Source organism: Cyprinus carpio, chromosome A24 (assembly GCF_018340385.1).
Source record: "Cyprinus carpio isolate SPL01 chromosome A24, ASM1834038v1, whole genome shotgun sequence".
Lineage (NCBI taxonomy): Eukaryota > Metazoa > Chordata > Actinopteri > Cypriniformes > Cyprinidae > Cyprinus > Cyprinus carpio.
Genome location: NC_056595.1, coordinates 21,656,666 through 21,674,225, shown reverse-complemented (window position 1 = coordinate 21,674,225; position 17,560 = coordinate 21,656,666). Strand labels below are relative to the sequence as shown.

Here is a 17,560-nt window from a genome sequence, read left to right as displayed (position 1 = left end):
CTTGTTATATTATTTTAACTCATGCAAACTGATGCCATCTCTCTGAATTGTTTTATTCTTTAAATGATCCACAAATATTGACCATCTTCTTAGCATTAATAGTTTTTGAGAGTTGTTTCATTGCTTTTTTAAATGTCTTCAGTAATACCACATATCTAAAAATGTATCATTCTGAAAATGGAAAACACAGTAGCGTGGAACGTCTTATTTGCAACTTGTTTTTTGCCCGAGAGCTGTCTAGATAGACAGGGTGAGAACATCTGACATGTAAATCGATTAACCACATGCCTCATTCAGCGGTCAGTTTATCTGCAGTAATATTAATAGAATGGCTTTGCAATGGCGGTTTGTAGAAAACAGGCAAAAAAAACCTGGCTATATAGAAAACTGAAAATAAATAAATAAATAAATAGTAGTTAGAATTTCTAAAAACAAAAATCTAAAAAATCTCCCTTCGTTTTCGTTTAAAAGCATTATTTAAAATTATTATAATATATATATAAAAAAATTAATTGAATTTGAATAAAATAATTTTTCAAAAATTCTGTTGTGGTATAGTAATGGCATACTTTATCCTTACCAGAAAATCTACCAACAAACTGTTTATTTTGATAAAAAAATAAACAAACTTTTGAATATTTTCAGAGAACTTTGAGTAAATATTGTGTAAATGTTTATATTTGTGTACATTTCATTTGCTCTCATCTTTGCATTTTGACATTATTTTCATGATAATTTTCATAAATAATTAGATTAAATATAATAAATTGTATTATTAATTATTTGAATAATGTAAAATATCTTTCATTATTTGTAATGTATGTAAACATCATGGTAGTGTTTATTTAAATCATTAAATTATATAAATAAATTACACAAAACAAGTCTGCATTTGTACTTGTCATGAAAACAGTGTCACAAAATCTTAATGGTCCTAAAAAGATACATTATTTTCTTTATCAGGAATACATAAATTTTTCTTCACTTATTTCTTTTTATTTTGTGCTGAAAAATGACCTGCACATGTTTTCATGAGATTCAGCCGTGAATGCTTTCTAATGTATTACAGATGGTCTGTTTTAAGGAAATGTTCAAAACTGCTGAATGAAAATGATTCAAGTTGTAATCCCCGTGGACGACCCAGGGCACGAAGCGATAAATTTAGATTATATTAATATTTTGTCTTCCATACTGAGGTATCATGCAGAAATGATGTTTAGGTTGTTCCCCAGTGGTTTTCAAACCGGTCCTGCAAGCACCCCTAGGTGTGATAGATAAGGGAGACACAGAAAGAGTGGCAGTGCTGGGGGTGCTCGCAGGACCGGTTTGAAAACAGAAATGCAATTTTTTGACACTCCATGTCAGACTTTGAATCTCTGTGGCAGTTTCACCCTGAAGATAAGACATATCATCTGACTCAAAAGTGTAACAAGCACAAATTGTCTTCTGCAGTGGTCAGCAATTTCAGCTTCTGGCTGCGTGCCGGAGGATCTTCCAGAGTGTAGAGGTTCACGCAGGGGTCTTATCACGCTGCCTGCTGTCTGTTAAGTAACACAGATGTGTTTGTGTGCTGCGTTAATGTTTTTACGATGTTATTTGTCAGAAAATGTCCTCAGATGAAGTCTGAACAAACAAAGTCATAGATTATGTGTTAATTTATTTCTGTATTAAATTTCATAACTCATTTAACAGAAGTAGGTCAAAACAGAAGGTAAAAATTATGAGCAGTGATGAGCTAATTTACACAGTAAGGAGTAAAAATACCAGAAAACTGAAACTAGTCAACAAATGATTAAAGATGACATCCTTAAAAATAAACCTATGGTTCCATGAACAACCTTTAACATTCATGGAACCCTTGATTCCACAGAAGGTTCCAAAACTGGTTATTTTAAAAACTTCACTGAAAGGTGAACCAAACATTGTTCTTCTATGGCATTACTGTGAAAAAAATCCCTTTTGGAACCTTCATTTTTAAGAGTGTAACTGTGTTAGTTACTAATGCAATACATAGTTTATCCTGTGATCAACAAGCAAAGTGATTTGAGTCAAGTGTGTCAATGAAATGATTAGAATTATTTGTTAATGTGCAGGTGTGGTTGTAGCAGTGGATGAAAGCACAGCGTTCTTCTGGCCCACCTGCAGAGACTCGAGAACAACAGTAAGTCCAAAGTTCTTCTAAACCAGTTCAAAGTCCACACTGGTGAACTTTAAAGACCAGAAACAATCTTAAGTGAACATCAACGTGCAGCATCTGTGATGAGGATAGGCTGACAGATTAACATTAGTTCTAGAGAACTAATGCCTACGGACATTATAAAAGCAGCGTCACAGCTGCAAATTCCTTGTGTCATCTTGTAAAGTCCCAAATGCTTTCTTTATTATGAAGCAAGTCAGAAAATTGAGTTCTTTATAGGAGTCGTGTTTGTGGGGATTTTATTTTGATCCCAAAGCCACAGAAACAGACTTAAATGAATGAAAATTGCTTGGAGATTTACTCACCCTCAGGCCATTCAAGATGTAGATGAGTTTGTTTCTTCATCAGATTTGGAAAAATGTAGCATTACATCACTTGCTCACCAATGGATCCTCTGCAGTGAATGGGTGCCGTCAGAATGAGAGTCCAAACAACTGATAAAAACATCACAATCACAAAACTATCAATTAATGTCTTGTGAAGTGAAAAGCTGTGAAATTACTTGTGGATTACTGTGATGTTTTTATCAGCTGTTTGGACTCTCATTCTGACGGCACCCATTCACTGCAGAGGATCCTTTTTTAATGTTTCTTTCAGATTATAGAAAAGTAAAACTGTTGCATTGACATACAAGTCATTGACATACAAGTCAAACTGTAGATAATGACGCTAGCAATGCAAAGATTTTGGGTTTAATTCCTAGCAAATGCATGAAAAAATGTATGCCTTAAAAACCAATGCATGTCCTTTGAATAAAAGCCTCTGACAAATAGAATAATGGTGCTGTCCTGGAATGCTAAATGCATGTGTTGGTCTTGTAGAGTTTTTGACCCATATGTGTTCAGAGTTAAAGGGATAGTTCACCTTCAGTTGCTGGTCCCCATTGACTTCCATAGTGTGAAGAAAGAAAAAAAAAAGCACTATGGAAGTCAGTGGGGACCAGCAACTGAAGGTGAACTATCCCTTTAATGTGTAAGAAGCCTCCATTACATTTTGTTTAATCACAACCCACCACATGGCTAAATTGTTTTCACATTCCTGTGTAAGCGCTAAAGCTAAAGTGATGAATCATGGCGCCTTCAAGCCCTCAAACTGAAAATGACTCAGCAAACATACGCACATGTTTTGGTGTACTGGTTTCTAAGGATTCGTTTGTTTAGCATGTGGAGCAGTGATGGATGAACCCACTGCAAAGATGCAGCTGGAGGTGTTTCTGAGCTGCTCCTCACTGAGCCACTGTACCGTTAAAATCAAGGTGAGGTGCTTTCAGGAAACGTTCGTTCCCACGGGGGACAAAAACATGCTGGAATCATATGTAAAAAACAATTTAAATGAAATGAAGCAGATAATAATTTGTATTAATTTAAATGAAGTTAGATTTTCATTACTGTTACAATAAAATGTCCAGTTTTCCTTCTTTCTTTTTTTTAATAGAATAAATTAAATGCAATACAGAAAACATTTTTAAAATAGATATGTACTTTACAGTGGAAATAATTTGCATTCATTTAAATGATATCAGCTTTTGACTAGTTATAGGAAAATCATGTCCAGGTTTTTTTTTTAAATAGCATAAGTATTTAAAAAGACAGTTAAAGACAGTACTAGTATGATATATACATACTTTACCATTTAAATAATGAAGCACGTTTTTTGCACCTAATGAGAATGATATTTTGCACATTATCACATATTTAATGTCATAAAATCATAATAGTACATTTGATTCATGTAAATATATATATTTTGGGCTGATATATGATGCAGACATCTTCGTGCTAATACTAATTCTTGAAAACAAACTCTAAGACACCTGTATCTACATCTCACATGATGTTAAAATGATTATCATAAACACTTGAGAAAGTGAAGCTAGCATGATTTTATCACTTATGCAGAAAAAAAAATGTTTTTTTTTTCATCTAGCTTATCTTCATTTGGTTTTATTTCCTGGAAATTTCAGTGAAAGTGGAGGGTCACATATTATGGAACAGATTTAACAAGATATCTCTTATACGTTATCAGAAATGAGTTTCACCCACAGAACCTGCATAAAATTATGAAGTTTGTGACAGCTTGGGACTACTGAGTTAATGATGTGAAAGGCAAAGTTTAGATGTTCTGATCTTAAATGTCAAATTGTGTTTTATTGTTATTTTGACTTGTTTCTTAATCACAAAATCTCATAGTCTTAAGTGTAAACTATTAAGAATTTACTGAATGCATTTAGTTGATGCAAGTCTCACCATGTAAAAGAAGCCTTTAACATTATTTTGTCTAATGCTGTCAAGCGAAAATGGCTTAAGATGCTTGATTAGATGAGGTCAGACAGGGTTGATTTCCTGAGGCCTTCAGAGTCTAAATGATTTCCAGGGTTGTCTGTGAGTTAACAAAAAATATCAATGTTTCATACAGAATTTCTCCCATATCCCTGCCACATCGTATGAATCAAATTATGATATTAATGCATTCATGTGCATGTTTTTTCAGTTGCAGCAAAAGACCATTAAATCTCTTTTGAACTCAACAAGATGTACATTTCTGGACCATGTGAAAGTGTCAGTCATTTAGAACCATTTCTGTTTTGAATTCACAATTAATTGTTTGTTTTTGACAGGGTTGCAGTGTGGAAAATGTTCTTGGGTCGGAGATCGGTCCTCTCAGCGCCTTCGTCCACGTCGTCAACAGAAGTCACACTGTTTGGATGGGTTTGGAGGAGTTTGTCTAGCACACTTATCTGCTAATTTTATGGTTTAAGAAGAATAATTAGTCAACACGGGTCTTGCCTTATTTCCAAATGTATGTAAATAAACAAAAAAGTGTAGAGTGCTAGAATAATTCTACCAAAGATCATTCTGAAGCCTGTAGTATCAGAGTATTTTGAAACTGAACCATCAACTAATAATATTAGGATGAATCATGCTCATGTGATGTCCAATATCAGCTGATTGATTACATTATAGTGGTGTTGAAGTTTAATTATTTGTACTTTAATTTATTTATTGCTCTCTATGATAGCTGAATACCTATGTTTACTATAAATAAAAGTTTTATGCCACCAAATAACTAAGTCATTTTCATTAAAGATCAACCAGTACAATCATTTTTAAGTGTCTAATAACCAGTATGCAAAATTGATTTTACATAGTTTTATTTCTAATTTGAAATGGTACACAACAGTTAGATTAATCTGACATTTGCAAAAGTGTCTTTCTAGTGTTTACCACAAACCTTATTTGACTTTTTTTAAGTTTAAAAATCTCTATGCTCACAATGCTGACTGACAGCTACACCTTTCAACAGACCACGCCCCCTCAGACCCGCCCCCGTGCACACATGCGCGTTCACATGGATCTTTTTGAAAATTCACGTCGTTTTATTATACATTTATACACACTGTACAATTTCAAACATGCTCTTGCATTATTACGAAGTTTTGGGGAATTATAAAACAAGTACCATAAAAACATATATGAAGTTTTTTCTGTAATAATTTAGAATACAAAAACATTCACAAAAATAAGCACGACACCATGCGGTGCCAAAGTCCATCATCCAATGTGTAACTTAATGCACGTCTGCTACAGAAGAACATAGTAATTGAAGTTCACTGAGGTATGTTTTTGGCAAGGTTTTTAGGGAGCGCGCTGTCTCTCACTCCCTCTTTCCCCGACGCGCGTCACCGACTGTCAACAGCTGCGCGCGCCGCAGCACCAAAAGAAGGTTCGGGCATGTGTTTGAAAAAGTTTCTGATGCTGCTGAGCTCTCGCGTCAGCTGATCGATGGTTTTGTGAAGGCGCTCGTTGTCGGCGCTCAGCTCGATCATCTTCTGCTGCATCTCCAGGTTGCGCTGCTTCGCCTTGTCCCTGCTTTTACGCACGGCGACGTTGTTCCTCTCGCGCCGCTGCCGATACTCGGAGCTGTGCCTGTCGACTGTCTTTTTGCCCCTTTCCTTTCCCAGCCTCCTCCGAGAGTGGGGTTCTGGCTCAGGTGTGGTGGGAGGTGTCGGCTGGCCCGTGTGCATGAGGCTCACGGACGTCTGCGCGCACGTCTCGATCTGAGATGGTAGGGACGAGGACAGTTCGCTGTCGCTCCAGTCCGCCTCCTTCTTGATCGGTGCGCAAAACGCGCCCTTGCCAAATCCCCCATCCTGGTGCTGCAGCCTCTCCGAGCTCTTTTGCGCAAAAGCGCCTGCCAGGTAAAAGTCGGGCTTTTCATGCTTTACGGTGTTGTTGAACAAGTCTGCAAAGAGCTCGTCGTTGCAGATCTCCAGAGGAACCGTGGAAATGGACTCGATGTATGCGCTGAAGTCGATGGCGCTCTCATCATCGTAGATGGCAGGCGCGTTACTGAGATCCATCATGCTGTTAGTGCTGCTGCTGTTATTATTGTTGTTGTCCTCGGACATGCCATGCTCTCCCCCAGATTTGGCATCCCCTGACATGACTTTATTGTCATAGAAGTTGGCAGGCTCCATGGCCCAGCTCATGTTGCATGGTGGCGTTACGCACTGCGAGTCCAGGTTGTACATGTCAGACATGGACGCAGCGAAACTCAAACTCAGCCAGCAGATGCTTTCCTTGTCCCAGTCCACAAAAGGCGTAATAGTTCACGCGCAATCACACCCTGTCTCGCGCACCTAGCGCGTATCTCTAAAAGTCTGGCTGTCTCGCGAACAGGTGTTAAAGTCCTCGTAGCTCTCTATCGAAACTCTGCCGTCCGCCTGCATAAGTACAAGCGCTCGGCTTGCGTCACGGCGTCACCGCCCCCTTCCAGAAGCCAGTGAATGTCCAGCGGCAGTCACATGTTCCGCCTGTGCTCCTATTTGAGGAGACTCGGGTGTGCATGAACGCCTACCAGCAGCTCGTAAGAACAGTCTGTCAAGAACTTCATGTTGTGGGACATGAGGACATGTTTGAATGCGTATGCAAGTGTGGAAGAACTTTTTAATGAGAGCAAATTCATTTCGCCTAATGCACACACACACACACACACACACACACACACACACACACACACACACACAAAAGCATTTATATTGACAAAATGAATGTTTGGTTCGTTTGTTTTTATTACAATTATGGATTTTCGTTCGCATTTATAATAATAATAATTTAAATTATATTATTATACGTATTATTATGAATATTTTGTTCTGTATTATTATTATGACCTCAAGTTGAATGCGTATGTATGTGTAGAAAGAAGGATCAGTGAGAGAAAATTAAATGAATGCGCCATCACTAAATAAATAAATTAAAAGTTTTTTTTGTTTAGTTTTTATTATTATTTTATTGTTATTGTTGTTGTTGTCGTTCGTATTTGTTATTATTATTATTATTATACTTAATTTTGTTGGACATGAGGGCATGTTTGAATACGAAGAAAGAAGGATCATCGAGAGAAAATTAATATAAATACGAATAAAATATTTTGGTTCATTATTATTATTGTTGTCATTATTATTATGTTGTTGTTGTTGTTAAGGGTGTTTACTGTATTTTATACTTGGAAATATACGTCCATTTATTCATTTATTTTTTTCTCATCCATTATTTGAGAAGCACATTGAACGTACAAATTCAGTACAAAAATAATATACATTGAAACGAGAGTCGAATTAAAGCACGAAAATTTGGTTATTTGTTGCTAGTTACGTTTAATAAAATGTAAAAAATAAATCATTTTGCAGTTATATAAGCAATGCAAATTAAAATTTGTTTTATTTCCCTTCCTTAGACTTGTATTAATAAGTACTCTTCATTAATGGGGTCAAAAAGTCATTCATAATTTTCTGAGGATGCTACAGTTGTTTTTCTATATGCAGGCATGTTTTAGCACCTCATCTTGTCCACATAGACATCTAGTGGATGTTAGAGGAATGGCCTCTATTTATTCTGTGTTGATGTTCTTTCCCGCGAAAACTTCGGACGATACCAAACAGTTGACGCGATTCGTTTATGTCACCCGTCCTGTAATTGTCAGCCTGCTGTTAAGACCGTTTGAAAAATAGTTTATTGTAATTTTACACATAAGTAATCGCAACTGTATTGCGTAATCTAAAAAATAAAGAGTTTTACATGATTTAAGCACACACGTGGCTCATTTCTCCCCCCTCTCGGCTGATAGTGAGGAGCGTATTGTTGGTTGGTCAAAATTTCCCCGCGAAATTTACGTCACAGACAGTTTCGCGCCACCGTTCACATTGGAAGGGAGACAGTGCGCACGGTAAGTGTTGTATTTCTGTATAAAAACACCGTGTTTGAAAGTGAACGTAATCACGATAATCTTAAAAAGAAAGGTATCGGTCAACTGGATGTTGACATAGTGAGCTTATTTTTTAAAAATAATAGTTCTGGTTAAAATACTCATTGATGTCGTTGTTGTGGGTGATGCAGCGTGCTGCTAGTTGCCTGTTCGAGTATAAATGTAGCATCTCAAAAAGTTCCTATACATCCTTCATGCTTTCGTAATAAAACTTATAATTCCTTTCTCAATCAGTGCTTACAAAATAAGTGTGCTACGTAGATTTACGCGTAGATTAAATATTAATAAGTTTTTATATGTGGACAGTTTTTAATTTATTGAAATCTCATGCAAGCATTAAACTTGTTTCAGAGTCTGTTGTTGATTATTAATTTGTTTATCCATGACGTATTTAGCTAGGCATTTGGGTACTAATTTGGGTAAATGTTTTGTGATGCATTGCCATTTTTATTAAAAGTTTTACCGTCTTCTGTCATAGTATAAAAATAACTTTTATTATATAACAGTTATGATATTTGCATAATGTTTTATAATTATAACCGGTTATAATAACCTTAAATCATCAGTTATTGTATGTCATAAGTCATTATCATACGTTAAATGATATTCGGTTTCATATATACAGAAGTAGTCTGTGTATGAAACATAAACATGCAACTATTTACATGAACTGAATTTAATGTTAGTACAACTTAAAAACTAAGTAATTTAATTTATAATGTTAAAATATAATAATGTTAAAATGTAGTGAACATTACTCATTTTAATGAATTTTTTTTCCAGCTTACTAATTTTGAGACCTTGACCTTTTAGTTTTGAGTCGAGATGTCTTCACCAGCATCCCAGAGCCGTAAGAGAGACCCTCCGACCCGTGAGTTACATTGACTTTGAATGCACACATATACTGGCATGCGTGTAGTGTTTTCTCGAAGATCCACAGTTAGTTTTGTCTTTGACTGAAACTGCATGTGAATGGTTTGTGTGTGTTTGCAGCTGCGAGTGAGGACCCTCTCTCTCCTCCGTCACAGCGGTCGAGAGCTCATGACACATCCACAGAGCTTCAGCCCATGCCCACGTCTCCAGCCATGGACGTGTCGCTGTTCTCCAGCCCTATGGCCCCACGCTCTGGTACAGCTCGTATTCCACATTTTACTTGCATTGAATTGTTAAGCAGATTTTTAGAGGTCGTTTGATTTGAGGATTCATCAAGATTTGTTTTATCCAGTCGTGCAGAGTGAGGTCGATGCGAGTTCTCCGCTGATGTACGGCACTCCCAGTTCCAGGGTGGAAGGAACGCCCCGCAGCGGCATACGCGGGACCCCAGCACGTCAGCGGGCCGACCTGGGATCTGTCCGGAAAGCTCCACAGGTCGACATGCATTCGGAGCCAGTGAGTGAAAGTTGTTGTTATTAGTCATTTCATAAAAAAAAAAAAGTAAATAGTTTGAGGTTAATCTTTTGATTTTTGAGTTGCTGGTTGTGTTTTTTATATTTATGGTTACTTATAATTGTTAATATTTTACTCTGTTGTAAGTATGGACTGTTTTTGGGGTTTGTTCATGTGCATCAGGCATGTGATCAGCTAAGGACAAAAAAGAGGGAAAACCTTTTTCTTAGTATTACAGTATAATGTAATAATAATAATTATATGTAAATATGAATTAAATTATTTTTATCTTATTTAAATTTTTAGAACGACTATAAAGCAATATATGATTATTGCAATACTATTGTGCTGGATAATACTTAAGGTCACAAAATACAGAAATCCACATTATCCATCTTAAGTCTATACTATTTTAGCTAAAATCTGCTTGACAACTTAAAGTGAAATAAATCTAAATAAAATATATTAGAAATGTTGCATTAAAAACTAACTGAAATAAGTTTCTTGAAACTAAAATAACTAACTACATAAAAAAATAAATCGTAATATTTTGAAAAAAGAAAAAGACAAAACGCAGAACAAATTGACTACAAATTAAAATTAAATCTGAAAATATGAAATAAAAGCATTTCAAAATATAAAGTATAAGCAAACACACTGGGAAAAAAAAAAAAAACAGAATTAGTAATATTTAGAAATGAAAAATGACACGCAACAAAATCCCTTAATGCAACATTAAAATGATTACTGAAACTATAAAAATAAAAGTTCATTCATAATGTTATAAAATATAATAGTATATAAATAATTTTAAAGTATCACTTATCCATATAAATAGAAAAATGGCATCCCTGATCAATGCATGCATTTATTTATTTGGATCTGTGCATCTCTCGTCATTCTCAGCCGTCTGGAGATGCCGTGGCCGGCAGTGAGCAGGGTGCAGGACAGAGGCTGGTGATCTGGGGGACTGATGTCAACGTGGGAACCTGCAAGGAGAAGTTTCAGGTGTGGTTGCAGTCTGTGTCACTACAGCCATCCACAGCTGACTGACATAAAGCTATTCGTCCATGCCAAAATGATCTTTGGTTGAGAATCTGTGTTTTTTTTTTTTCTGCAGCGTTTCCTTCAGCAATTCACAGACCCCAGCTCCAGAGAGGAGGAGAACGCTGGGCTGGATCTGAATGAACCTCTTTATATGCAGAAACTGGATGAGGTGAGGAGTGCAGTACTGATTAGGAAGGCATAAACAATGATTGCTCATGTTTAGTGATGCAGAATCCTTAATATCCAGATCTTGTGTTATAATATGTGTTTCAGATCAGCGTTGTTGGAGAGCCGGTATTGAATGTGAACTGCAGTCATATTCAGACGTTTGATGCCGATCTCTACCGTCAGCTGATCTGTTATCCACAGGTGAGAGAGTAATGAGATTAGTAATAAAAAATAAACATCAAAAGTTCCTACCCATAAAGGTTTGGGATCAGTATGATTTTTTAATTATTTATTTTTGGACAGGAATTAATACTTTTATTCAGCAAGAACACATTAAATGTATAATAAAGTAAAGATGTATAATGTTGCAATGTTGTTTTGAATTTTCTATTCATCAAAGAATTCTAAAAAAGAGTTTTCAACATTGAGCAGCAAATCAGCATATTAGAATGTTTTCTGAAGGATCATGTGACACGGAAGACTGAGTAATGATGCTGAAAATTCAGCTTTGCTTCACAGGAATAAATTTGATTTCAAAAAATATATTCACATAGAAAACAGATCTTTTAAATTGGAATAATATTTCACAGTTTGACTTTTTTAATCAAATAAATGCAGCCTTGGTGAACTTTTTCTTTCAACAACGTGAAAAAAAACTCTTGTATTGTCACTTTGACCTGTTACTGAACTCTTTGACTCTTATCCTCACAGGAAGTCATCCCCACTTTTGATATGGCCGTCAATGAGCTCTTCTTCGACCGTTTCCCAGACTCTGTGTTGGAGCATCAGATTCAAGTGCGTCCCTACAGTGCCCTGAAAACTAGAAACATGCGTGCGCTCAACCCTGAAGGTAAGAGAAGCAGTGATGGCACGCTGTTTATTGACACATGTCTGCAGCCGTCACGTGATGGTCTCTCATCTCCTTTCAGATATCGACCAGCTCATCACTATCAGTGGGATGGTGATCCGCACCTCTCAGCTGATCCCTGAGATGCAGGAGGCGTTCTTCCGCTGTCAGGTGTGTGCGTTTAACACGCGTGTGGAGGTGGACCGCGGCCGCATCGCCGAACCTGCCGTCTGCCGCAACTGCAACACCACCCACAGCATGGCGCTGATGCATAACCGCTCCGCCTTCTCTGACAAACAAATGGTGAGTTCATTTATAATCTTTATTTATTTAACTTGGTTAAGAAAGGTTTTTATTCTTGGTTGCATTTGTTTACTAGTCCTTTCGACCCTAACAAAAATCGAGGCGTATTATTATTATTATTATTATTTCAATATCTTTTGTCCTGACAGATAAAACTGCAGGAATCTCCGGAGGACATGCCTGCGGGTCAGACGCCACACACCACAGTCGTCTATGCACACAATGACCTAGTTGACAAAGTGCAACCTGGAGACAGAATAAACATCACTGGTACGACCTGCTGTCACTGAAGCTTTATGCGGTTCTATAGAGTACCTGATCCTATTTGAACTCTCCTCTTTCTTTAATCTGAACAGTGACTGTATTGTAGCTTCCTCAAAGTTATGGAGCAGACATAGTTTAACAGCTAAACTTTCAGACCCATTACATTAGGATACTTTTCTGTAGAAAAACTGATAAGAACAGTTTATTACATAGTCAAGAAATTTAAAAAATGAAAGTTCAGATTTCCTAACATTTGTGTTTTTTGTAATAATAAATAATACAATATTTTAACTTATTAAAAATAATAATAAAATATATATGAAGTTCTTTTATTTTTTGATTAATTGTCATGAATAGTTATTATAATAGAATTTTATATTGTATGATGATATTATATAATGTTAACTTATATTGTGTATACTGTTATATGCATACATAATACTATAAGTTATTTTTAATAATATATAATGTATAATATTTTATCATTTATATTGATTGTTCATAGAATAGTGTAAAATATATTAATAAATGTTAGTGTAAAAATGTTAAGTATATTGTGTTGCATAGTATTTTATCATTTATTAATATTAATAATGTTAGTAGTTGTTTGTGTTATGATTCTTTATTTAATAATTTATTTAACTTGTTCAAATCTAAATGTTTTAGCACAAGTGCTTGGATTTGAAAATAGAATTTGATCCAACTTTTTAAAAGGTTTGATGTTAGTTGAAGTTTAACACTGTCTTGTGTTTTAAGATAAGTGGTATTGTGAAAAAACTAAGCAGCGTGTCTGTTATTCTCATCAGGCATTTACAGAGCCGCCCCCATGCGTCTGAACCCACGACAGAGCCAGGTGAAGTCTGTGTACAAGACCCACATCGATGCCATTCACTTCAGGAAGACGGATGAGAAGCGTCTTCATGGACTGGACGAGGACGGCGAGCAGAAACTCTTCACCAAAGAACGGGTCGCAGTGCTCAAAGAGCTAGCGGCCAAACCGGACGTCTACGAACGCCTGTCGTCTGCCCTGGCGCCCAGCATCTATGAACACGAGGACATCAAGAAGGTGAGTTTCAGCTGGTGCAGCTACCTCACTTTATTCAAATGTTTCTCAGGATGTGAGTTGATTGTAGGCATTTTTTCCAGGGCATCCTGTTGCAGTTGTTTGGCGGGACCCGTAAGGACTTCACTCAGACGGGCCGCGGAAACTTCCGCGCAGAGGTCAACATCCTGCTTTGTGGCGATCCGGGCACCAGTAAATCCCAGCTGCTGCAGTACGTGTATAACCTGGTTCCTCGTGGTCAGTACACGTCTGGGAAAGGATCCAGCGCTGTGGGTCTCACAGCGTACGTGATGAAGGACCCGGAAACCCGACAGCTGGTTCTGCAGACAGGAGCACTCGTGCTCAGCGACAACGGCATCTGCTGCATCGACGAGTTCGATAAGATGAGCGACAGCACGCGGTCTGTGCTGCATGAGGTCATGGAGCAGCAAACGCTCTCTATTGCTAAGGTGAGGGCGATGCGTGAACGATCATTTTCATGAGTGAATGATTTTGTCAGGACAGGTAATTAATGCAGTCTTTGTGTGTCCCAGGCTGGGATCATTTGCCAGCTTAATGCTCGGACCTCCGTTCTCGCCGCAGCCAATCCGGTGGAGTCTCAGTGGAATCCCAAGAAGACGACTATAGAGAACATCCAGCTGCCTCACACACTTCTGTCCAGGTAAGAACACAACATGACACAGTATATACAACATACTTAACATCCATAATGTGATGCATTTCTGAGAGAAAGCAAGAATGCTTTATCCATCAGGATCACAGTTGATTGTGAAGAGAGTGAGCTACACTGCAAAAGTTTGGTTTTAATAGTTAGTCTAAACTGTAAATAAACACTTTTGTTTCTTAAACGTTAACTGAAATAAATGTTAACTAGCTTAACAAGCTAGTTGCAACATTTATCATTTTCATTTAGTTCAACTGGACGTAATAAAATAACAGAAACTTAAAAAACAACAACCATAGTCGTCTTTAAAAAAACAAAACAAAAAAAAAAAAAGAGTAAAAATTACAAACATGCCACAAAATTACTAAAACCTTAAAATTAAATGAAAGTAATTTAAACATTCAAAATTTTACATTTTTTTAAAATTAAAATTAATTAAAAAAAAAACACTACCTCACCGATACCAAAGTAAGTGGTTGAAAGCAGATGTGCTGCTTAATATATTAAAAATTTTTTTTTTTAAAAGATTCTTTAATAAAAGTTCAAAAGACCAGCATTTATTTAAAATTTTTGTAAGAGATTTATAAATGTCTTTACTGTGACTTTTGATCTATTAAATCCATCATTGCTAAATAAAAGTATTAATTTCTTTAAAAGTTACCGACCACAAACTTAATTGACCCCAGAATTTTGAATGGTACTGAATTTATGAACATGTTTTTGTGTGTGTGTGTGTGTGTGCAATAAAGTCCTCTCAGAAGTGGAGAAAATGCACTATATAAACTGTTAAACTGATGAATTGTACACAGTAACACTAGAGACATTTATTATAGATAGTAAATGGGGTCAATTTTGTCTTTAATGATCTCAAACTGTTTTAAAGCTTAAAATCCAAATACTAAAATACTTTTTTTCAAATGCTGTTTTTTAGGTTTTTTTTTTTTTTTTTTTTTTTTTTTTTAACCTCACCTGAGCATTCCTGTTTTCTTCTATCAAACACTAAACTCAAACGTCTCTGGTTCTTAGGTTTGATTTGATCTTCCTGATGCTGGACCCTCAGGATGAGGCGTATGACAGGCGTCTGGCGCATCACCTCGTGTCTCTGTATTATCAGAGTGAAGAGCAGATCGAAGAGGAGCATCTGGACATGGCCGTGCTGAAAGACTACATCGCTTTCGCTCGCACATCTGTTCATCCCAGACTCAGTGAGGAAGCTAGTCAGGCTCTTATAGAGGCAAGTAAACGATATAGATCAGTGCATCTGTAGTAGTGTAGTATGGCATGTTTACATTAATTTTGACCCTTGCAGGCTTATGTAGACATGCGTAAGATCGGCAGCGGCAGAGGGATGGTGTCTGCGTACCCCCGTCAGCTGGAGTCCCTCATCAGACTGGCTGAAGCTCACGCTAAAGTACGCTTCTCAAGCAAAGTCGAGTCCATCGACGTGGAGGAAGCCAAGAGACTGCACAGAGAGGCCCTGAAACAGTCCGCAACTGATCCCAGGACAGGATTCGTGGACATCTCCATCCTCACCACAGGTAGGGTTTAGAGAGAAAGTAGTACTCTGTTAGTACTGGTCAGGTCAAGCCACACGGGCTTATTTATAACTCAAAAGAAAAGAATTAAAATGTTAAGTTATTGAGAGTAATAATAAATTATTATTCATAATAATGAATAATAGTCTAATGATGTAAAATGTTATTTGTTACGTTTGTCATTTAGAAAATTACTTCATAATCAAATGATTTATTAGTAACTGAGGGCTGTTCCTCAAAATATTAATATAAATTTTATTTATTTATATATATATATATATATATATATATATATATATATATATATATATATATATATTTTATGCTCAAAAAATATAATAATTATTTTATACTAACAAAATCTTTTTTAGATAAAATAAATGGATAATTTAATTACATAATTATTAAACAATATACATTATTAAATTATGCAATATAATAATAATAATAATTATTATTATTATTATCATTATTATGTAGATTTATTTATTATTGGCTAGTTTTCCGTAATCAAATATTACTTTTAAAATTATTAAAATATTTTAAATGGATAAAATAGTAATAATACATCGGTAACGTAATTATATAAAGTACTATTATTTATTATTTGTTATACTTTTTTTTTTTTTAAATGTTCATAATCGGTGCTCTTCCTCAATTTATTTTCACCAGTTATCCTTAACTAATGCGTGTTAATGCCGAATGCAGATTATAGTGGTTTTAATAGGTTGGTTTATTCTGTACAGATATGAATGCTTATGGAGACCACTTTTATAAGAGAACAATTAATAAATATTTTAAATTAATAAAATGGTAATAAATCAATGTAATTAAAGTGTATAAAATATTTATTTGTATTATTAGTTACACTTCAGTTTTTCAGTGCTCTTCCTCAGCTTATCCTTTTATTATATCTTAACTAGTACCTGTGGATGTTGTATTCAAATGTATTGGTTGTGTCTGGACAGGGATGAGTGCTACAGCAAGGAAGCGTAAGGAGGAAGTGGCTCAGGCTCTGAAAAAACTCATCCAATCAAAGGGCAAAACACCAGCTATGAAGTACCAGCAGCTGTTTGATGATCTTCGTGGCCAGTCTGAAGCGGTATGCTTTCTTTTTAGTATTATTATAATTTTAATAGAACTAATAATGCAGATACTCCAGCTATATATTGGTAAGAAATGACGTAAACTGCTCTTTTCCTCTCATCTCAGGCCATCACAAAGGACATGTTTGACGAGGCCCTCAGAGCACTAGCTGATGAAGATTATCTGACTGTCACGGGAAAGACTGTTCGGCTTCTGTGAACCATCGCTGTGTCAGACTGCTGCTTCCTCTTTATCCTATCCAGCAATTATTGTTAATAGTCATATGTATGGACAATTTCTGGTTGCAATAAATGAGTTTTGTTGTTCAAGAGAAGACTTTGGTGGTTTATCGCTGGTTAAAACCTCGAAAAGAATCACTTATACAAGGTGCAAGAACAACACGATGACAACTAGAACTTGATGTGTTTTTATCAATGGAGTATTTACACAATGGAAACTAAATTAACAGAATAGGAGGAAATTATATAATTGTGTAATTTTAGGAATTTAAACAGATGAAGTAAAAAATAGCACAAAATCAAATGCATTACTTATGCTCTGATGTCTGTGCTGTTTTCTCATCAAATCTGTCACTTAAAAAAAGGGGTAAAAAAGTGAAACAGAGGACAAAGATATAAAATTACCAATTAGCTATATTTCTAACTGCATCACCTAAAAACATGACAACACCCTCAAGGTGAACTAGTGAAATGAAACTGAATTCAAGTGTCCT

The 17,560-nt window shown here is 36.0% G+C and overlaps 2 protein-coding genes across 3 annotated transcripts; one reads left to right on the top strand and one right to left on the bottom strand.

Moving 5' to 3' along the window:
* Nucleotides 1-5,550: 5,550 nt before the first annotated feature.
* Nucleotides 5,551-6,916, bottom strand: LOC109095591 (CCAAT/enhancer-binding protein delta-like). Its single transcript, XM_019109304.2, has one exon. The coding sequence runs from the start codon at nucleotides 6,735-6,737 to the stop codon at nucleotides 5,877-5,879; it is 861 nt and encodes a 286-aa protein (XP_018964849.2). The 5' UTR covers nucleotides 6,738-6,916; the 3' UTR covers nucleotides 5,551-5,876.
* A 1,371-nt stretch (nucleotides 6,917-8,287) lies between these two features.
* Nucleotides 8,288-17,156, top strand: LOC109095032 (DNA replication licensing factor mcm4-A). Of its 2 annotated transcripts, none has more exons than XM_042714655.1 (17): nucleotides 8,288-8,425; nucleotides 9,278-9,335; nucleotides 9,458-9,592; nucleotides 9,690-9,853; nucleotides 10,757-10,858; nucleotides 10,971-11,066; nucleotides 11,171-11,266; nucleotides 11,777-11,915; nucleotides 11,995-12,215; nucleotides 12,365-12,485; nucleotides 13,286-13,545; nucleotides 13,626-13,991; nucleotides 14,076-14,203; nucleotides 15,233-15,440; nucleotides 15,516-15,744; nucleotides 16,710-16,843; nucleotides 16,954-17,156. In XM_042714655.1, the coding sequence occupies exons 2-17, from the start codon at nucleotides 9,290-9,292 to the stop codon at nucleotides 17,044-17,046; spliced, it is 2,538 nt and encodes an 845-aa protein (XP_042570589.1). In that variant the 5' UTR covers nucleotides 8,288-8,425; nucleotides 9,278-9,289; the 3' UTR covers nucleotides 17,047-17,156. The 2 variants fall into 2 exon arrangements, with proteins under 2 accessions (XP_042570589.1, XP_042570590.1); XM_042714656.1 differs by having other exon boundaries at nucleotides 8,369-8,425; nucleotides 9,248-9,335.
* Nucleotides 17,157-17,560: the final 404 nt, after the last annotated feature.

What these genes read in the sequence shown, in the direction of transcription:
- LOC109095591 (XM_019109304.2), bottom strand. Translation starts at nt 6,737, where the DNA reads ATGTCTGACATGTACAACCTGGACTCGCAGTGCGTAACGCCACCATGC.
- LOC109095032 (XM_042714655.1), top strand. Translation starts at nt 9,290, where the DNA reads ATGTCTTCACCAGCATCCCAGAGCCGTAAGAGAGACCCTCCGACCC. An exon ending in AGCTGATCTGTTATCCACAG is followed by an intron (nt 11,267 to 11,776) that starts GTGAGAGAGTAA and finishes TTATCCTCACAG; the next exon opens with GAAGTCATCCCCACTTTTGA. An exon ending in CCTTCTCTGACAAACAAATG is followed by an intron (nt 12,216 to 12,364) that starts GTGAGTTCATTT and finishes TTGTCCTGACAG; the next exon opens with ATAAAACTGCAGGAATCTCC.